Source organism: Macaca mulatta, chromosome 7 (assembly GCF_049350105.2).
Source record: "Macaca mulatta isolate MMU2019108-1 chromosome 7, T2T-MMU8v2.0, whole genome shotgun sequence".
Lineage (NCBI taxonomy): Eukaryota > Metazoa > Chordata > Mammalia > Primates > Cercopithecidae > Macaca > Macaca mulatta.
Genome location: NC_133412.1, coordinates 139,689,485 through 139,709,717, shown reverse-complemented (window position 1 = coordinate 139,709,717; position 20,233 = coordinate 139,689,485). Strand labels below are relative to the sequence as shown.

Sequence of the window (20,233 nt, the reverse complement as noted above, 5' to 3'; positions counted from 1 at the left end):
AAACTTGAACTGGTGGTGCTTGACATCACAACAGGCAAAAAATAAAATAAAAGCTAAAGTTTTGGAATGAAAGAATTTAACTACTACTAATATCAAATAACATCATTTTGCATGTAAAAAAGCAGAAAGCATATAAATTATTACAATAAGTGAATAAGTTTTAAATTAATTCAGTATCATTTGTCTTAACAGAGGATGTTGAGCATTAATTTAATGACATATGGTAGGTTTTAAAGTGGGATTTAGGCGGCAATACTATATTGTGCAGTAGTTAAGAGCACTGGCTTTGGAGTAAGTTAGACCTGAATTTGAAATCTTGTTCTGGTATCTCTTACTCATTTGATCTGGGACAAGCTATCTAACCTCAAAAAGGCTTGATTGCCAAACTATTAATAATAATTGTTTGTTGAGAGACCCAAATTAATATAGTTATAAAAAGTTTCACTATTATGTTATTTTCATTGTCTGTGGCCTCAAAATTTGTAAGTGGGAGAGTTGAGCTTTGACCACAGGCATTCCAGCTCCAAAGTTTGCGCACGTAATAAAGGCATAGTGTCTCTCCAAAATATTAGTTTGGCAAATACAAATACAAGTTATATACTGCCATCAAAAAATTTCCAGCTGGGAAAGATAAAGAGATAAACACATAACTACAGCAAGGAAAAATCAAACGAGTGCTACAATGAGTAAAATGAAAGACTGATAATATCAAACGTTGATGATTATATGAAACAACTAGAACTCTTATGCATTGATAGTAAGAATTTAAAGTGGTGCAACTACAATTGGAAAAAGACTTGGCAGTACCTTATAAAGTATGGATGCTATTTAACCCATCAATTACACTAATATTTATCCAAGAAAAATAAGAACATATACAATCTTCATTATTCAGATTCCACATTTGTGAATTCACCTTCTAACTAAAATTTGTTGGTAACCCCAAAATCAATACTTGAAGCTCTTTCACAATAATTTGTAGATGTGTACAGAGCAGCAAAAATTGGACTCAGCAGACAGATACATTCTCAGCTGATGTGGAACATATCAATACTCTCTCTTGTTTTGGCAATCATACTGTAAACAAGCGTCCTTTTCATGGTCTATTTTATGCTATGTTTTTCAAGTGGTGAAGCTTTTTGTTGGCAATTTTGCTGCGTAGAATGGTGTCATGAAGAGTACTGAAGTGCTGTGTAGTATTCCTGGAGAGTGCAAGAAGGCTGTGGAGGGCCTTAAGGACAAAATATATTTTAGATAAAGTTTATTCAGACATCAGTTCTAGTGCGGCTGGCTGTGAATTCAATGTTAATGAAGCAACAATATACAGTAAATAAGGTGGCTTTAAACACAAACACGCATAAAACAAAATTATATGTAAAATGTTGTGACCAAAGGATCACAAGAACCTAACCCTGTATTTCCCCTAGAAGCAATGGTTTAGTATTCAATAATTCAGTGTCCATGGTGACTTTACAGAACATAACTAGAGTAAATAATGAGAATCAGTAATATCCACAAAAAGGCTTACATGTACATATTCACAGTAGCTCTACTCACAATAGCCAAAAACTTAAAATAATCAAAAAATCCATCAACCTAATGGATACATAAATTATAAAACAGCCACAGAATGGAACAGTACTAAGCAATAAAATGGAATGGACTATTGTTCCAAGCAATAATAAGAGATAAATCTCAGAAACATGTTAAGCAAAAGAAGACTTACACAAAGAGTGTAATTCCATTTACATGGAAAGAACAAGAAAGGTAAAACAAATAAAAGGCGAAGAAAAGCTAAAGCAGTCTTCATGAGGGTGGGAACACTGACTGGAAAGAGGCAATAGAAAGTTTATGGAGAGACAGAAACATTCTATCTATACTTTGAAAGGGGATTGGGTTTCGTGTGCATACTTAATTGTCAAAATTGTCCAGCTCAGATTTGTGAATTTGAATTATGTAAATTTTATCTTAAAGAATTACCAAAAACTGAGTGGATGGTGAAAAGCGGAGGAAGAAAACTAAACGAGAATGTCATAAGGATAACTTGTATCTGAGTGATGGGTACACGGTGATACATCATACTGTAAACTTCATTGTGTTTATTTTGTATAGTCCCTAAATTTTCCAAAACAAAAAATTAAATAAGAGTAGCAGCAAGTATGAAGAGCAACCACGTGGGAGGGAAGGAGAGATGAGTTTTATGAAAGAAAAATAATTGGAGAGGAGAAAGTTTGAGGGCAATAAATAAATACAAAAACATTTTTTAAAAGTTAGAAGAAAACATTTTTAAAAGTTAAAAAAAAAATAAAAGCAAAGAAAAACAAGTGATAACTTGGTTTGAAGGCCTTCATGGAAAAGTCATTACAATTGGGCTTATTTGGTAGAGTCTGGGCATGCAAAACTGAAGAAAGGCCGTTTCAGAGAAATAAAACAATGTAAAGAAAATGATAAATACACATATTGGTGTTGCGCTATTTAGAGAACAGTTAGTTTTAAGTATTAGGTGAAGAAAAAAGAACGATGGAATATAAAACTAAAAAAGTAGATGGGAGATGAGATCACACAAAAAGAATAGAAATGTTAGGCCACAGAAAACATATTAGTCAATGGGGAATTATTCTACATATTCAAGTTTGGAATGACAGGATAAGAGCTAAACTTTAGAAACTTTCATCTAGCAGTGAAGAATATATGGAAGCAATACAAGTCTCTCTAACTGATAATGATGCCCTAACAGGGCAATGATAGGGAGAATGGAGAGCCAAGGACACAGGCAATACAGCTGGTTTTGATGGCTAAGATTTTAAAAGAGCAAATATCAAGTTACATAGCTTTGAAAAGGTTTAAAACACAGAGATTCTTCTCCGTAGCACAAAATAATGCTGAGAAAACTAACCTACTGAAAACAGCATATCATGAGGTCTGATGTCAATTTCCTCAAGATTTATGACTGGAAGTGTTGATTTACAACTAGAAGTGTCAATCCAATTAACGTTGAAATTTCAGTTTGGGGTGGTGTTTTAAAAATAACCTTGTTATGGAACTACTGTAAAAGTAAAAGCACGGATTCCAGATTTACCACAAAGTACTCCAAACAGCAATGAGTGTATTTTCTATGCTTTTTTGTCTCTACAGAAATGCTGTTAAAACAAAATGGACCTGTATCAGTGTTAAGGGTATCTTATCTAATAAATTTATTTGTTCCAGCCCCTACCACCACTACCAATGGCCTTGGCCATGAAAATAATGCTTTGTATGTATTCAACGGAATTAACCTTAGTGAACATAAGTCATAACTGCCCTCATGTAACTTCTAACAAACAAAAAGAGGGAAACATGTAACTAAATTACTAGTAAAAAATCCCCTGCATATTCTTGAAGTATATTAGTTTCTTATTTGAAAAATTTCTATGCAAGGTTAAATTCACAATTATTAAAGCCGCTTTTATTATGTGAAGGGCTTCATAACTGATCAAGATTTTTTGCTTGACCAAATGTTAACAAGGTTCCTAAGACTTCTCCTAGGTCCATCTGTGCACTTGCTTGTAAAATTCAGTTTTAGCAAAAAACTCTGCTAAGTCACTATAGCAAAAACATTGATAACTGATCATCCTGGATATCTAATTGCATTCTTCATTCTCCACCATCCCCAGGAGATGTCTAATTATCTTGGCCTGTCTTCAGAAAAAAATCCTTCTAGGTGAGTTTAGCCAGAATCACCTTTTAACTCTGATATTTCCTTTTAGTAATTTTCTATCCACTAACTCTCCATTCCTCCTCATTGGCTACAAATTCCCACTTGCCCATGCTGTATTGCAAGTCTCTCTCCCTCACTGTAAAACCCCATGTCAGTGGTCCTCACATCTATCGCAATGACCCTAAATAAAGTCTTCCTTAATGTACTTTAACAACTATCATTGAATAAATTTTTCCTTAACATTAGGACAATTGTCTATTTCAATAGCAATAACAAAAATACTGGCTTGAAGAAGGATTTGAGAGGGCAAAGAGGACAAGATGGCTGACTAGACACAGCCAGGAAGTGCCTATGCCACCAAGAGAGACCAAAATATCAAGTAAACAAACAAACTTTGAACAAATCTTCAGAGAGGAAACACCAAGAGTTGAAAGGCAACACAGACATCGAGACTGAAGAGAGGAAACTAGGAACCCTGTGTGGGGTTTCCGAATGTGAGGACTAGTTCCCGTCACTGAATGGCTCCTAGGGAAGACAGCAGTGCTCTAAACTTGCTGAAATAAGAGCGACATGTCAGAGCCAAAGCCTATCTATCAGCCATTATACTTAAGCACCATGTATTGGTTGGCAGACCAAATTACAACACCAAAAATATTCTGCCAATATACATCACCTGTGAAACCCAGGGCAAGAATCCACTCACAAATAAAAATCCTGTACAGAGCCTTGGCCCTCTGAAAACACTTAGAAAAGAAGCCAATTGAGTATACTCAACTTAAACCACAGTTAAAGGAACACCAGCCCACTCAGATGAAAAAGAATCAGCAAAAGAACTCTGACAATTCAAAAAGTCATTGTCCTGTTATTTCCAAAAGAGTGCACAAGCTCCCCAGCAATAGATCTTACCCAGATTGAAATGACTGAAATGACAGACAATTCAGAATGTAGATAACAAGGAAGTTCAATGGCTTTAGGAGAAAGGTGAAACCCAATTCAAGGAATCAAAGGAATCTAGTAAAACTATGCAAGAGCTGAAAGACAAAATAGCCATTTTCAAAAAGAACCGAACTGAACTTCTAAAATTGAAAAATTCACTACAAGAACTTCATAATTTACAAGAGAATAGACTAAGCTGAGAAAAGAAGCTCAGAGCTTGAAGACCAGTTTAGTGTTTTCAATTCAACTTAGATAAAAATAAGGAAAGAAGAATATTTAAAAAATGAAAAAAAACTTCTCAAAAATATGGGATTACACAGACACCAAACCTAGGACTCATTGGCATTCCTGAGGCATTCCTGAGAGAGAAAACAACTTTGGAAACATATTTGAAGATACAGTTCATGAAAAATACCCCAATCTCACTAGAGATATCAACATGCAAATTCAAGAAATACAGAAAACTCTTGTGAGATACCATACAAGATGACCATCCCCAAGACACACAGACATCAGATTCACCAAGGCCAATGTTAAAGAAAAAATCTTAAAGGCAGCTAGAGAGATGAGTCAGGTCACTTACAAAGGAAACCCCATCAGGATAGTAGCAGGCTACTCAGCAGAAACTTACAAGCCAGAAGAGATTGGAAACCAATTTTCAGCAGCCTTAAAAAGAATAAATTCTAATGAAGAATTTCATATCCCAGCAAACTAAGCTTCAAATGCTAAGAAATTGTAACCACTAGACCAGCCTTACAAAAAGTCCATAAGGGAGTGCTAAACATGAAAGCTAAAGAACAGTATCTGATACCACAAAAACACAATTAAGCATGTAGCCTACAGACACTATAAAGAAGCTACACAAACAACTCTACAAAACAATCAGCTAAAAACACAATTTCAGGATCAAAACTTTACATATCAATGCCAACCCAGAATGTGAATGGAATAAAGACCCATTTAAAAGGCATAGGATGGCAAACTGAATAAAAAGACAAGATCCAACTGTCTGCTGTCTTCAAGAAGATGCATCTCACACGTAACAACACCCACAGCCTCAAATTAAAGGGAAAAAGAACTGCCATACAAATGGAAAACAATAAAGAGCAGGAGTTTTAATTCTAATATCAGATAAACCAGACTTTAAACTGAAAACAATTAAGAAGGGCAAACAAGGGTATTACTTAGTGGCAAAGGGTTCAATTCAACAAGAAGACTTAACTACTTTAAGTCTATACACACCCAACATTGGAGCACCAGACTCATAAAACAAGTTCTTCTTGACCTAGACAAAGACCTCAACAGCCACATAATAATACTGGGAGATGTCAACTCCCCAGTGACAGGACTAGGAAGATCACTGAGGGAGAAAACTACAAAGAAATTCCAGACTTAATCTCGACAGTCGACCAATGGGACCTAATAGACATCTACAGAATACTCCACCCAAAATCACAGAATATACATTTTTCTCATCTGCACAAGAAACATATTCTAAGATCAAACAAATGTTTTGGTCATAAAGCAAGTCTCAATAAATTCAAAAAAATCAAAATTATATTGAGCACGTTCTCACATCACAGTACAATAAAAACAAAACCCAACACCAAGAAGATCTCTCAAAACTACACAAATACATGAAAATGAAGGAACTTGCTCCTGAATAAGTTTTGTGGAAACAATGAAATGAAGGCAGAAACCAAAAAATTATTCGAAATTTGCAAAAATGGAACCGCATATTAACAAAATCTTCGGGATGGAACTAAAGCATGTTAAGAGGAAAGTTTACAGTGTCAAATGCATTCATAAAAAAATTAGAAAGATCTCAAATTAACAATCTAACTTTGTACCTAGAGGAACTAGGAAAAAAAAAAGCTAACAAAAGAAAAGAAATAACTAAGATCAGAACTGAATTAAATTAAGACTCAAAAATCCATACAAAAGATCAATGGAAAGAAGAATAGGTTTATCAGAAGAATAAAAAAGATTGACAGGCTTTTCATTAGATTAACAAAGGAGAAAAAGGGAAGATCCAAATAAGCACAAACAGAAATGACGAAGATGACATCACAACTGATCCTACAGAAATACAAAAGATCCTCAGAGACTATCATGAACATCTCTATGAACACAAATTAGAAATCTAAAGGAAATAAATTCTCCAAAGACTGAACCAGGAAGAAAGTGAAAACCTGAACAGACCAATAACAACTTCCAAATTTGAGTCAGTAATTAAAAACCTACCAACAACAACAAAAAAAGCCATGGACTAGAAGGATTCACAGCTGAATTCTACCACACATACGAATAAGAACTGGCACCAATCCTACCGAAAATATTCCCCCAAAAAATTGAGGAGGAGGGACTCCCCCTGCTCCCTAACTCATTCTACAAGACCAGAATTATCCTGACACAAAATCTGGCAAAGACACAACAAAAAAGAAAACTTCAGGCCAACATCCCAAATGAACACAAACATAAAACCCGAAAAAAAAAAAATAGCAAAATGAATCCAGCAGCACATTAAAAAGTTAATTCACCATGATCGAGTAGGCTTTATTCCTGGATGCAGGGTTGGTTCAACATATGCACATCAATAAATGTGATTCACCACATACACAGAATCAAAAACAAAAAGCATATGATCATCTCAATAGACACAGAAAAAGCTTTCTACAAAACCCAACATCTATTTATGATAAAAACCCTCAATAACAAGGCTTCGAAGGAACATACCTCACAATAATAAGAGCTATCGATGACAAACCCACAGCCAACATCATACTGAATGGGTAAAAGCTGGAGTCATTATCCTTGAGAACTAGAATGAGGCAAGGCTGCCCACTCTCAACACTCCTATTCAACATAGTACTGAAAGTGCTAGTCAGAATAATCAGACAAAAGAAAGAAATAAAATGCATTCAAATAGGAAAGGAAGTCAGTCATATTATCTCTCTTCACTGATGATATGATTCCATACCTAGAAAACACTAAAGATGCTGCCAAAAGGCTCCTGGAACTGATAAATAAGTTTCAGGATACAAAATCAATGTACAAAAATCAATAGCACTTCTATACACCAAAAACATTCTACCTGAGAGCCAAATCAAGAACACACACCAATTTCCAACAGCAAAAACCTATGCATACATCTAATCAAAGAGGTGAAAGATCTCTACAAGAACTACAAAACACTGCTGAAATAAATGAAAGACAAGACAAATAAACAAAAATATATTCCATGCCCATGAATTGGAAGAATCAATATTGTTAAAATGGCTATACTGGCCAAAGCAATTTATAAATTCAATGCTATTTCTGTCAAACTACCAACATCATTTTTTGCAAAATTAGAAAAACCTATTCTAATATTCACATGGAACAAAGGCAGAACCCAAATCACCAAAGCAATACTAAGCAAAAAGAACATTACCTGATTTCAAACTATACTATAAGGCTATAGTAACCAAAATAACATGAGACTGGTACAAAAACAGACACATAGACCAATGAAACAGAATAAAGAACCCAGAAATAAAGCCGTACACCCAGAACCATCTGATTTTCAACAAAGTCAACAAAAGGAAGCAGTGAGGAAAGGACTCCCTGTTCAAAAGAAGAATGAAGCTAGTCTCTACCTTTCACTATATACAAAAATTAACTCAAGATGGATTAAAGATGTAAATATAAGACCTCAAACTACAAAAATCCTACAAGAAAACCTAGGAAATGCACTTCTTGACATCAGGTTTGGCAAAGAATTTATGACTAAGTCCCCAAAAGCAATTACAACAAAAATGAAAATTGACAAATGGGACCTAATTAAACTAAAGAGCTCTGCACAGCAAAATAAATTATCAACAGTAAACAGCCTAGAGAATGGGAGAAAATATTCACAAACTATGCATCCAACAAAGGTCTAATATCCAGAATCTATAAGAAACTTAAACAAATCAAAAAATTTTTTAACCAAATTTTTTTTGGTTAAAAAAAACTCATTTAAAAAATGGGGCCGGGAGCGGTGGCTCACACCTGTAATCCTAGCACTTTGGGAGGCCGAGGCAGGCGGATCACGAGGTCAGGAGATCGAGACCATCCTGGCTAACAGGGTGAAACCCCGTCTCTACTAAAAATACAAAAACTTAGCTGGGTGTGGTGGCGGGCGCTGTAGTCTGAGCTACTCGGGAGGCTAAGGAAGGAGAATGGCGTGAACCCGGGAGGCGGAGCTTGCAGTGAGCAGAGATCGTGCCACTGCACTCCAGCCTGGGCGACAGAGCGAGACTCCGTCTCAAAAAAAAAAAAAAAATCGGCAAAGGATATAAATAGACACTTATCAAAAGAAGGCATTACAAGTGGCCAAGGAACAAATGAAAAACTGTTCATCATCACTAATCATCAGAGAAACACAAATCAAAACTACAATATACCATCTTACACCAGTCAGAATGGTGATTATTAAAAAGTCAAAAAATAATAAATGCTGAAAGTCTGGGGAGAAAAGAGAACACATACACACTCTTGGTGGGAATGCAAGTTAGTTCAGCCACTGTGGAAAGCAGTTGAGAGATTTCTCAAAAACTTATAACAGGACTACTGTTTGACCCAGCCATCCCATTACTGGGTATATACCCAAAGGCAAATAAATAATCCTACAAAAAAGACATATGCACTCATATGTTCATTGCATCACTATTCACAATTGCAAAGATATAGAATCAACCTAAGTGCCCATCAATGGGAGAGTCGATAAAGCAAATGTGGCACATATACACCATGGAATATTACGCAGCCATAAAAAGACTGAAATGTGTCCTTTGCAGCAACATGGATGTAGCTGGAGGCCATTATCCTAATTAACACAGGAACAGAAAACCAAATATCATATGTTCTCACTTATAAGCGTGACCTAAATAATGGAATACATATGGACAGAAAGATGAGAACAATAGACATTTAGAGATGTCTAAAGAAGGGAGAGGGGAGGGAAGGGAAAATGGGCTGAAGACCTACCTATCAGGTATTATGCTCAGTACCTGTGTGACAGGATCATCTATATTCCACACCTCAGCATCATGCAATATACCCATGTAACAAATTTGCTCAGGTACCCCCGAATCTAAAATAAGAAATTATTTTTAAAATATATATATAGGCCTAAAACTAAAGAATAAATCATTTTAAATCAGAGATAGGCATGTCTGAGTATATATACGGTTACATATTGGAATACTTTTCTAACGAAAAGAGTAAAATCTGTTTTTCCAAAATATCTTTTTAAAAAGAGGAACTTACAAGTTTATATTTTAATTATACTCAAATTATAGCCAGAAAAAAATTTCAGTCAGTGGATAGTGTTCCATAACCTAGTGTCTGCAAAGCAACTATTTTAATATTTCTAGTATTAAAATTTTAATATTCAGTTAGGTTTGTGGATATCTATTCACACCTGAATGCATACACATACATATGCATACAAATATCTGTATACATATTCTATATAGTATATTTTTCAATTTTTGTTAAGAGAATAACTTTGGAAAATAATCTTCAATCAGAGTAGAATAAAAAAACAAAAGCACTAAATGGCATATACATTCCTGCTGTAGATGTTTACAAATGCAGGTGCCAGTACCAGAGTTCCTACAAACCAATCATGATACTCCACCTATATTACTGCCTATACTTTGTAGCCCTACAAAGGACTCTATGACACATGAGGACTCTACAGAATTCCTCATGTATAAAATAGGATAAAATGCTACCCATAGTTCATGCAATGTTATGAGAATTAAATGAGCTAATCCAATTAAAGTGCTTACTCTGATAGGTTAATATTAAAAACAAGTGTTCATTCCCCAAGACCTAAATTAAGAGACATATTTTGTCATAGTGGACAATGTACATAAAGAAGTGCACATAAAGAACAGTGAAATATGTCTCAGATAATATTAACGTTAATCATAAGATGTATAATCAAACTGTTAGATGTGAAGAAATATCAGTTTCTATCTTTATAATTTTTAGATTTGAGGAAACATGATTCCTTCATTACAACTACAACTGACCTATATCGAAATAGAATAAAAATTAAAAAATTTTGTTACAAAAATGACCTAATTTATCAAGTATTTATTTACCAAGATAAATATTTAAACATATCATTTGATAATATCTAAGACAAAACAGAAATATAGTTGCAAGGTACAATCAATATAAGATTTAAAATTCCATTCCCTTCATCATACAAAAATAGGAATTGTGTATAAAAAGCTACATAAAAATACCTAGCATAGCACTGTTCATAATCGAAAATTGGATATATCTATATATCTAATGTCCCACTGCTGAAGATCACTTATGATACAGGCATTGAGTGGAAAATTATATAACCATTTTAAATGACTTTGAACTAAATTTTTGGTGGCAAAGGAAAATGTTCATAAAGTTGAAAAAAGCAAGGAACAAAAGTGTTCCTACAGTATGATTCAAAGTTTATAAAACAGTATAAATGTGTGTGCATACACACACAAAATAAAAACCCTGAAAATGTATATATCAAAATATTACTATTTCTGGATAGAGGGATTACAGGGATTTTAAAACTTTCTTCTTGTGTGTATTTCCCATATTCTTTTTTGTAATCTAAAAGTTAAAAGATTTCAAATTCCTGTTTTAGTTTTTACCCATATATAAATTTTGTAGCAGGAGGATTTCATAGACACTAGGACTCCAAATATGATCCCATGTTTAAGAATACAATTTTTTCGACGCTGGCATCCCCGGAGCCTGCGGCGGGTGGCTGTGACAACCCCAGCGCTGACGGCGGCTGGGGCATCACCGCGGGCCTCGACCCCGAAATGGCGCTGCTGGCTGAACACCTGCTGAAGCCGCTGCCCGCGGACAATCAGATCGAGACTAGGCACTTCCTCTAGGCGGTGTCCCACCTGCCGCCCTTCTTCGATTACCTTGGGTCCCCAGTGTTTACTCCCATCAAGGCAAACATAAGCGGCAACATCACGAAAATCAAAGCCGTGTACGACACCAACCCAGCCAAGTTCTGGACCCTGCAGAACATCCTGGAGGTGGAGAAAGAAATGTATGGAGCAGAGTGGCCCAAAGTAGAGGCCACACTGGCAATGATGTGGCTGAAAAGAGGCCTCCACTTCATCCAGGTCTTCCTCCAGAGCACCTGTGACGGGGAGCGGGACGAGAACCACCCCAACCTCATCCGCGTCAACGCCACCAAGGCCTACCAGATGGCCCTCAAGAAGTACCATGGCTGGATCATGCAGATCTTCCAGGCAGCACTGTACGCAGCCCCCTATAAGTCCGACATCCTGAAAGCGCTCTCCAAGGGGCAGAATGTGACAGAGGAGGAGTGCCTGGAGAAGATCCGCCTCTTCCTAGTCAACTACACGGCCACCATCGATGTCATCTATGAGATGTACACCCAGATGATGGCCGAGCTTAACTACAAGGTGTAGGCGTTCTCACCGCTGGACACGCCCCCGACTCGTGGCCACACGGAGAAACAGGCAAACCAGAATCACTGTGAATCAAGTCTGTGAGCTGCCCCTGGCTTGCGTCCCCGAGTCCTGCCAGAGTCTGCAGGGGACAGCCCTTGTTTTTTAAGTCTTTTTTTTTTTTTTTTTTGGCCTATTCTAAAGGACCAATAAATAATGATCTTACTTCCAAATCTTGGAATTTCACGACAGCACAGACTGACTTTATAGCTTCATTTCAGCGTGGCAAAAATCGATTAACACTTCTAATGAGTCAAGTCCCAGGAATTTTTGGTTTTGTTTTGTCGCCAAGGAGGAACACAGCTCTGGGGGAATGGTGTCGTCCACCTCATTTTAAAAATAAGCACATGATGGCCGGACACTGTGGCTCACGCCTGTAATCCCAGCACTTTGGTGGAAGCCCAGGTGGGCAGATCACCTGAGGTCAGGAGTTTGAGACCAACCTGGCCAACATGGTGAAACCCCAACTCTACTAAAAATATAAAAAATTAGTCAGGCGTGGTGGTGCACGCCTGTAGTTCCAGCTACTCAGGAGGCTGAGGCAGGAGAATCGCTTGAACCTGGGAGGTGGAGGTTGCAGTGAGCTGAAATCGCACCATTGCACTCCAGCCTGGGCAACAAGAGAGACTCGTCTCAAAAAAAAAAGGGGGGAGAGGTGGGTGGACCAATTGAGGTCAGAGTTTGAGACCAGTCTGACCAACATGGTGAAGTCTCTACTAAAAATATAAAATTAGCCAGGCACAGTAGCACAAGCCTGTAATCCCATCTTCTTGGGAGGCTGAGGCAGGAGAATCGCTAGAACCCTTAGGTGGAGGTTACAGTAGCCAAGATCGCACCACTGCATTCCAGTCTGGGCAACAAGAGCGAAACTCCGTCTCAAAAAAAAAAAAAAAAAAAAAAAAGGCATGTGACCTTATGAGGCTCTCACTGTATTGCTATTTTGGTTATTTTAAGGGCTACAAAGAGTTTGATTTGAAATTATGCAGGGCCTCTATGTGGGATTTTTTTTTTTTTTTTTAAAGCAAACTGGTGTGTATTCTCATGTGGTCTGCATAGTCCAGTCTCACAGCACTATTGTAAACCCTGCTCTTTCTATCTAGCTAGACAGGTTTTTTTGTTTGTTTTCTTTTTTGTGTTTTTGTTGTTGTTGTTGTTGTTTTACAGCTGAAACCAACCAGCAAGCCCTTGATGACCAAGAGGCGTTTCTTTCAAAGCTATAGGGCACAAACAATTGACCATAGATGACTATGTCTGCATTCTTCTGCAGAATTATTTCCTTTAGGGACAGATTTTTCAACCTAAGAAACTACCTACTGTTTGTATTCTCTTGACGGGGAGAGATGAACCCTTCAGCCGCTAAGATTCAAGAAAACGCCTCACTGCCTTAACCTTAACTGTTCTTCCTGGAGCTAAAAAAAGCTGTATTTTTTTAAAGTGCTGGGGCAAACAAAGCAACCCCAAAAGAACTGATGTGTGTTTTAAAAGAAAAAACCCAATAAGGAACTGGTGATTTTTATGCATAAACTAAATAACCCTTAATAAATAAATCTCTATTTTGGAATTTTTAAAAAAATACAATTTTTTCAATTTTTTTTTTTAAATACATTCTCAATGACACCTATTTTAGCCTTGTAAGCTTGATATATTTAACAGAGAGAACTAAAATTGAACAGTGGATCAAAAAACAATTTCTTCTTGGGAGAGGAGGGGAACTAGACCAAGAGCAAATATTGATAATATTGAAATATATGAATTAATCTATAACTCTTATTTCAAAATGTTCAATAACTCTTGGCACAGAGATGACTTTTTATTGGTTTTTTATTGAACGCTATGTGATTCCTAACACTGTCATCTTCCACCCCCCTCCTTAATATATATGAATCCAAGAAGCTTGCAAGTCATATTAAAATATTCTTTCTTTAGTTTGGCAGAAATTTGTACTTTTGACCTTGAATTTTCCCTACTACCTAATCAAAGAGTTTTATCATAAATAAACATTTACTACTACAGGCATTAAAATGGAATAGGACTTAATAACTAGTAAAATTCCTTCCTAACTTCAGGTTTTCTGAAGATCTAAGTAACTGATGAAAAATTGAATCCTTTAACATGAAAAAACAAAAGTCATATTCACATTTCAAGTTATATGTGTCAAAGCACTGGTGCTGAAACAGAATAGGTTATCTTCTAATTTCACATCACTGAGTTATTCACTGCAGTAACATATTATTGAGAAAGTTATACTGGAAAATTACCTAACATTCTCTGACAAGAAAAAAAAAACTAACAATAAAAAGAAAAGCAGCCAAATGAGATGAAAAAATTATGAATTAGCATGGTGGTTTTTTATTACAAAGCTAAATATAGGGACAGATTTTTTCCACTTTGATCACTCTCACACTGTTGCACTGAAAATAAAGAAAACAATAATACATAGAATGCAAGAACACTGATCAACACAATCTACAATATTTACACAGAGATTATTAGTCACAAAGGGTTTTGGAGTATTCATTTAGTTAAGCAGTAACATTTCCTGAGGGCTTTCTATGTGATAGGAACTTTGCTGGTTATCAGAAATGCAAAAAATGAAAAGCCACAATTCTTGCCCTCAACAAGATCATACACAGGGAGGTTTACACATCTACCACCTGTGATAAATCAGCCCAATTACATGGGCACCAAATGTGAAATGATAATCACTATGTTGCCTAGTAAAGTTAGATTATTTGGTTTAAAAATTCCCTCTTAATTTTTTGGTTTTACAATGCAGTTAAGATGTATGATTAATGAGATGCATTGAAAAACAAGATGAGTATATTACAGAAGTATTGTATATGGGGAAAATCTTTGTATTTCAGCAATTTTTAATATTTACTTGAATTTTTCACTCTCCCACAAAACACCCACTACTTGAAGTCCTATTGCACAAATGTCAATCTATTGTTGGTTTTTCTTATTCCATAATAAGAAATTCATACATTTACATTAAAACACTACCTTGTTCATCTTTAAGACTTCCAATTAATGGTGCTATGCTTTAGTTCCCAGTATTACAAAGGCAGAATAGATTTTTAAATAGTACTGGAAAAAACGGTCATATGAATGAGTGAGTATATGAATCCTGAAAACTGAAAACTAAAGAGGTCGCCCCTTCACCACCACTTTCCTATTCCAAAAAGACTAGAATCATTGAAGGTATTTGATGTAAAAAATGAGTACCTTCTGAAATAGTTCATCTCCTACATCTTCATAAGCCAACTTGAAATCTTACTGATTCTAAAAGCCTCCATTTAGAAACCATCACCTAACGTCCTTCCATGGTCTCCAAAATAATCTTCCCTCTGAATATCCATTACATCTGGGTGGCACTACCCTTATGCTACTTATCTCAAACTACCTTAAATTTAGTTATTTGAGCAAAACACCTTTAACCCTTTTAGATGGAAATAGCTCCTAAGGGCAACGACATGTCTTTGTATCAGTTACACTACTTTAGTGTTGTCCTCAAACACTCATTGACTGTGTAACACTGTGCAAGGAACTTAACCTCTTTATTGTATAGTATGTGTTATAATACCTACCTCACAGCATTGCTGTGACCAATAAATGAACACATATTAAATACACAGAAATACAATCAATCCTCATCCACAGATTCCACATTTGTGAATTTGCCTACTCAATAAAATTTATGTGTAATCCAACATCAATATTCGCAGCACTCTGGCAATAATTTGTGGAAATGTGCAGAGGGAGAGAATTTTGAGTCACCTGATTTGTTTCCTGTCAGCTGAAACTGAACAAAGTAATGCTCTGCTTTGTTTCTGCTCCCATACTATAAAGGAGTATTCTTTTCACAGTCTATTAAATGCAACAGTGTTCTCATTTTTGTGCTTTTTGTTGATGATTTGGCTATTTAGAATGCCCAAGTGCTGTCTAGTGTTCCTAAGCACAAGATGCCTGTGACAGGCCTTAGGGAGAAAATATGTGTGTTACAAAAGCTTCCTTCAGGCATGAGTCATACTGCTGTGGGACATGAGTTCAATATTAATGAATCAACAATATATATATTAAATAAGGTGTCTTTAAATAGAAACACACATTTTAGTGATGTATTGATACGTGGACAAAAATATTGTGACCAGAGGCTTATAGGAACCTAACACTGTAATTCCAGTAAGAGCTAATTTATTATTCACTGCTACTTCACAGAACAAATCCACTTCAAGTAGTGAGAATCAACTGTACTTAGAGTACTGACAAATACATAGTAAGCTAAGGAACTATTAACTACCATCAGAGTTGTATTGTTAATAGCACATGGTAGGTACTTGAACATCTGTTAAAACAGTGCCTGAATAAAATAAAAATAAGGACTAGATTTTAAAAAGGAAGAAAATTTCCAAATTATTTTTATATAACAGTCACATAACATTGGCCCCAAACCTTCACAAAACTGCACAGAAAACTGCACAAATAAAACACACTAAAGAATAACAATGCAAAAACTTTAAATGAGATAATATGCAAAAGAATCCAAAACACTAAAAAAAATTTAAAAGAGGGGTACATTCCAGAAGTTCAAAGGTTTTTAATATTACAAATGCATTAATAAAATTCATTATATTAATGGAAGATTATACGTTTATTTTCATAACTGCTGAAAACTCAAGGGACATAATTCAACATCATTCATAATTACCTAATTACATAATTAAAATAAAAAATTTAAAGTTTACATAGAAATTAAGAGGTGTTTGTTAGCCTGAATACATATAGATATAAAGATATACACATGTGTCTGTACTTGCCCAATTAGCCAGCAACTTACTTAACTGGAAATGTTAGATACTTTCTCATTAAAATAAGGAATAAGACAAGGATGTCCACTATCTCTTCTATTATTTAATATCTTTTGGTGTTATTAAACAACGCAATTAGAGAAGAGAAAACATTAGAGGCCAAAAATGGAAGAAAAAGGAGGAAAGCAATCTTTATTTGCAAACAATATAATTTTTCTATCAGGAAGCCAAAAACAACCAATAAAAACCCTAAAATAATTCACAAAAGAATTATAAGCAATATATAAAATAAATAAGCAGACAAATTAATGTTTTCTCCTCCAACCACCCAAAAAAACCTACTTAGTTAAAGTAATTGAGAAGACTCTATGACTATAATGAAAAGTAAAATAAAATACCTAGGCCTGTATCTAGAAAAAAAAAATGCAAAAAACAAAATGTAAAATCAGAGAACAGAGGTAAAAGGATAATAAAAGAAGAAGATATACAAAAAAGGGTAAGACCAAAGTGGTGAATAAAATCCATCAAAATCTTTATCTTAAATTGGAAAGAGGATAAATTTGGGATTCACGTTTTTATCTCCAAAAATGTGTATTTCCTACTCTTAACCATGGAAAAAGCTTAAAAACAATAAAACAGTAGTAATGAACACTCCTACCAGATTATGCTCCATTAATACTATTTTTTAATAAAAAGTTTCTTTCAAGTATGAAAAAAATGCATAAAATTTGTCTAGGATATATTATTACTGAAAGTAAAAAAATTACCAAGGATACGTTACTACTGAAAGTAAAGAAATTATCAAAGATCCATGACTCAAAAGCCTCTTAGGCACAATGTATAAAAAAATTGTACTAACGGCCTTCCCTCCCAAACTATCCCAGTGTTTAGCTAAAGACTGCATCAACTGCAAGGCTGAATTAAATGGCTACTGAATTTCTTTCCACTTCTTTTTTTTTCTTTTTTTTTTTTTGAGATGGAGTCTTGCTCTGTCGCCCAGGCTGGAGTGCAGTGGCACTGATCTCGGTTCACTGCAACCTCCACCTCCCGGGTTCAAGCGATTCTCCTGCCTCAGCCTCCTGAGTAGCTGGGATTACATGCATGCACCACCACGCCTGGCTAATTTTTGCATTTTTAGTAGATATGGGGTTTCACAATGTTGTTCAGGGTAGTCTCGAAATCCTGACCTCGTGATCAGCTTCGGCCTCCCAAAGTGCTGGGATTGCAGGTGGGAGCCACCGCGCCCGGCCTCTTTCTACTTCTTTATTTTGCTTTTCCGTTTTTAGGGATAGAAGCGGAGGGGAAAGCAAGTGCATCTTTTGGTTAAGAGCACACATCTGAAGTAAGACCACTGGATTCACCAACTATATAACCATGGGCAAATTAACTAATGCCTTCCTCAGAGTCTCAGTACTTTTTTTTAACTGACTGATTAAAAGTATAAATATATTTATAATATAAATATATATTTTATATATATTAAATATATTTATAATATACAAATACAAAAGATGCTTTGATATCTGTAGAATGGCTAAATCAAGCTATTTAACATATGCATTGCCTCACATACTTATCATTTCTTCTGGTAAGAACACTTAAAATCTACTGTCTTAGCAATTTTCAAATATGCCACATATTGTTATTAACTGCAGTCACCATGATTTTCAATAGTCTTTGAACTTATTCCTCCACTTTAAATACATTTTTCTGTCTTTTAACCAACATCTCTCTAATTCTGCCCACACCCTAGCCTCTGTTAATCAACATTTTACTGTTTCTATGAGGTCAACATTTTTGCACTACACATGTAATAAGTAAGATCATGAGTATTTGTCTTTCTGTGCCTTACTTATTGTCACTTAACATAATGTCCTACAGGTTGATCCATGATGTTGAGAATGACAGGATTTCCTTCTTTTGTTAAGGCTGAATGATATTTCACTGTGTATATATAACATGTTTTCTTCATCCATTCACCCATTAACGGATACTTAGATTGATTCCACATCTTGGCTATTGGAAATAATGCCACAATGAACACAGAAGTGATGGCAGTAGCAGGCCTTCTGGAACGGACACTGCCACGATGCCAGCTGCAGTGTGGGAGGTAAGACTGGAGCTTGTGGACTCCACAAAGCTGCAGGAGCCAGGAACAGGTAGAAGCCCCGCCCACTTCCAAGTTGAAGGGGCAGGAGCCCTGCCCTCCTGGGTACAGTTGCAGCCACCCAGCCACAGCTGCAGACCCAGGCATTTCTGCACTCTCAGGGACCTGCGAAGACACTCCTGCAGTCTCAGAAGAGTCTGCTCCCGCTGCCTGGCCTCTCTCTCCCCACTCCTGGCACCCGCTCCAATTTTGGAGCAACGTTGTGGCCAAGCCTGTCACGACATAGCTGGGTATGCACACACTTGAGGGAGTGCTGACAAGCCAGTCCCATGCTGCCTCAGCCCCCTCTGGACTGTGTTTTTAAGTTTTGGTCTGCATTTTAGACTAATCCTACTTGCTCCTGTGAACCAACCAGTGATTTCTGACTGCAGCTCAGAGAGACAAAAGGGATGGGTAATGTAAACATCTGGATCAATATTCCAATTTTGAGCATGTCAGCAGCCTCATGGTTTTTGAGCTGTCCTTACCCCTTTGTTTCGTTTTGATCCATGTCTTCTAATAACCCGGTTTGTCTCTTCTCGCCTTTGGGCCATCAAGCTCCAAATGGTCATGCAAATGGAAACTTGGCTGATGGCTCCCTTTTACTAGGGACCCTTAGATAGGGCCTCTAAGAAGATATAACTGCCATTTTCCCCATAAACAACGCCCCCTGTCAGCATGAAGCAGTTAAGAGCAGTCATTGTCCCTATCCTAATGGCAGAGACGTACCTCTTCAGAAAAGGGATTGATGGCAGTGGCAGCCTGTCTGGAAGCAGTGTCAATCAATCCCTGGCATCATCAATGATGCCAGATGCAGTAGGGGAGGCACAGCTGGGGCTGTGCACTCCACAGAGCTGACAGGAACCAGGAATAGGTGGAAGCCCCCAGCCCATTTCAAGCTAAAGAGGTGGGAGCCCCGCCCCCCAGGCGCAGTTGTAGCTGTCAAGCCATGGCTGCAGACCCAGGCATCTCTGTACTCTTGGGGACCCAGGAAGCCCTGCTGACCCACAAGCTTGGAAGTGACTGCTCCCTCTGCCTAGCCTCTCCCCACTCCAAGCACCCACTCCAAGCACCTGCTCCGATTTTGGAGCAAAGTTGTGGCCAAGCCCAGGCACTGTCATGA

General features: G+C 36.6%; 2 protein-coding genes and 1 long non-coding RNA gene across 30 annotated transcripts in view; 2 read left to right on the top strand and 1 right to left on the bottom strand.

Moving 5' to 3' along the window:
- The window catches only part of GPHN (gephyrin), a 734,546-nt gene that overhangs the window by 639,053 nt on the left and 75,260 nt on the right, over nucleotides 1–20,233 (bottom strand).
- Nucleotides 1–20,233, top strand: part of LOC144330318 (uncharacterized) — a 91,203-nt gene that overhangs the window by 63,270 nt on the left and 7,700 nt on the right. The gene's annotated exons all lie outside the window — the stretch shown is intronic.
- Nucleotides 11,469–13,053, top strand: LOC709775 (glycolipid transfer protein). The gene has a single exon (XM_028852039.2). The coding sequence runs from the start codon at nucleotides 11,728–11,730 to the stop codon at nucleotides 12,115–12,117; it is 390 nt and encodes a 129-aa protein (XP_028707872.2). The 5' UTR covers nucleotides 11,469–11,727; the 3' UTR covers nucleotides 12,118–13,053.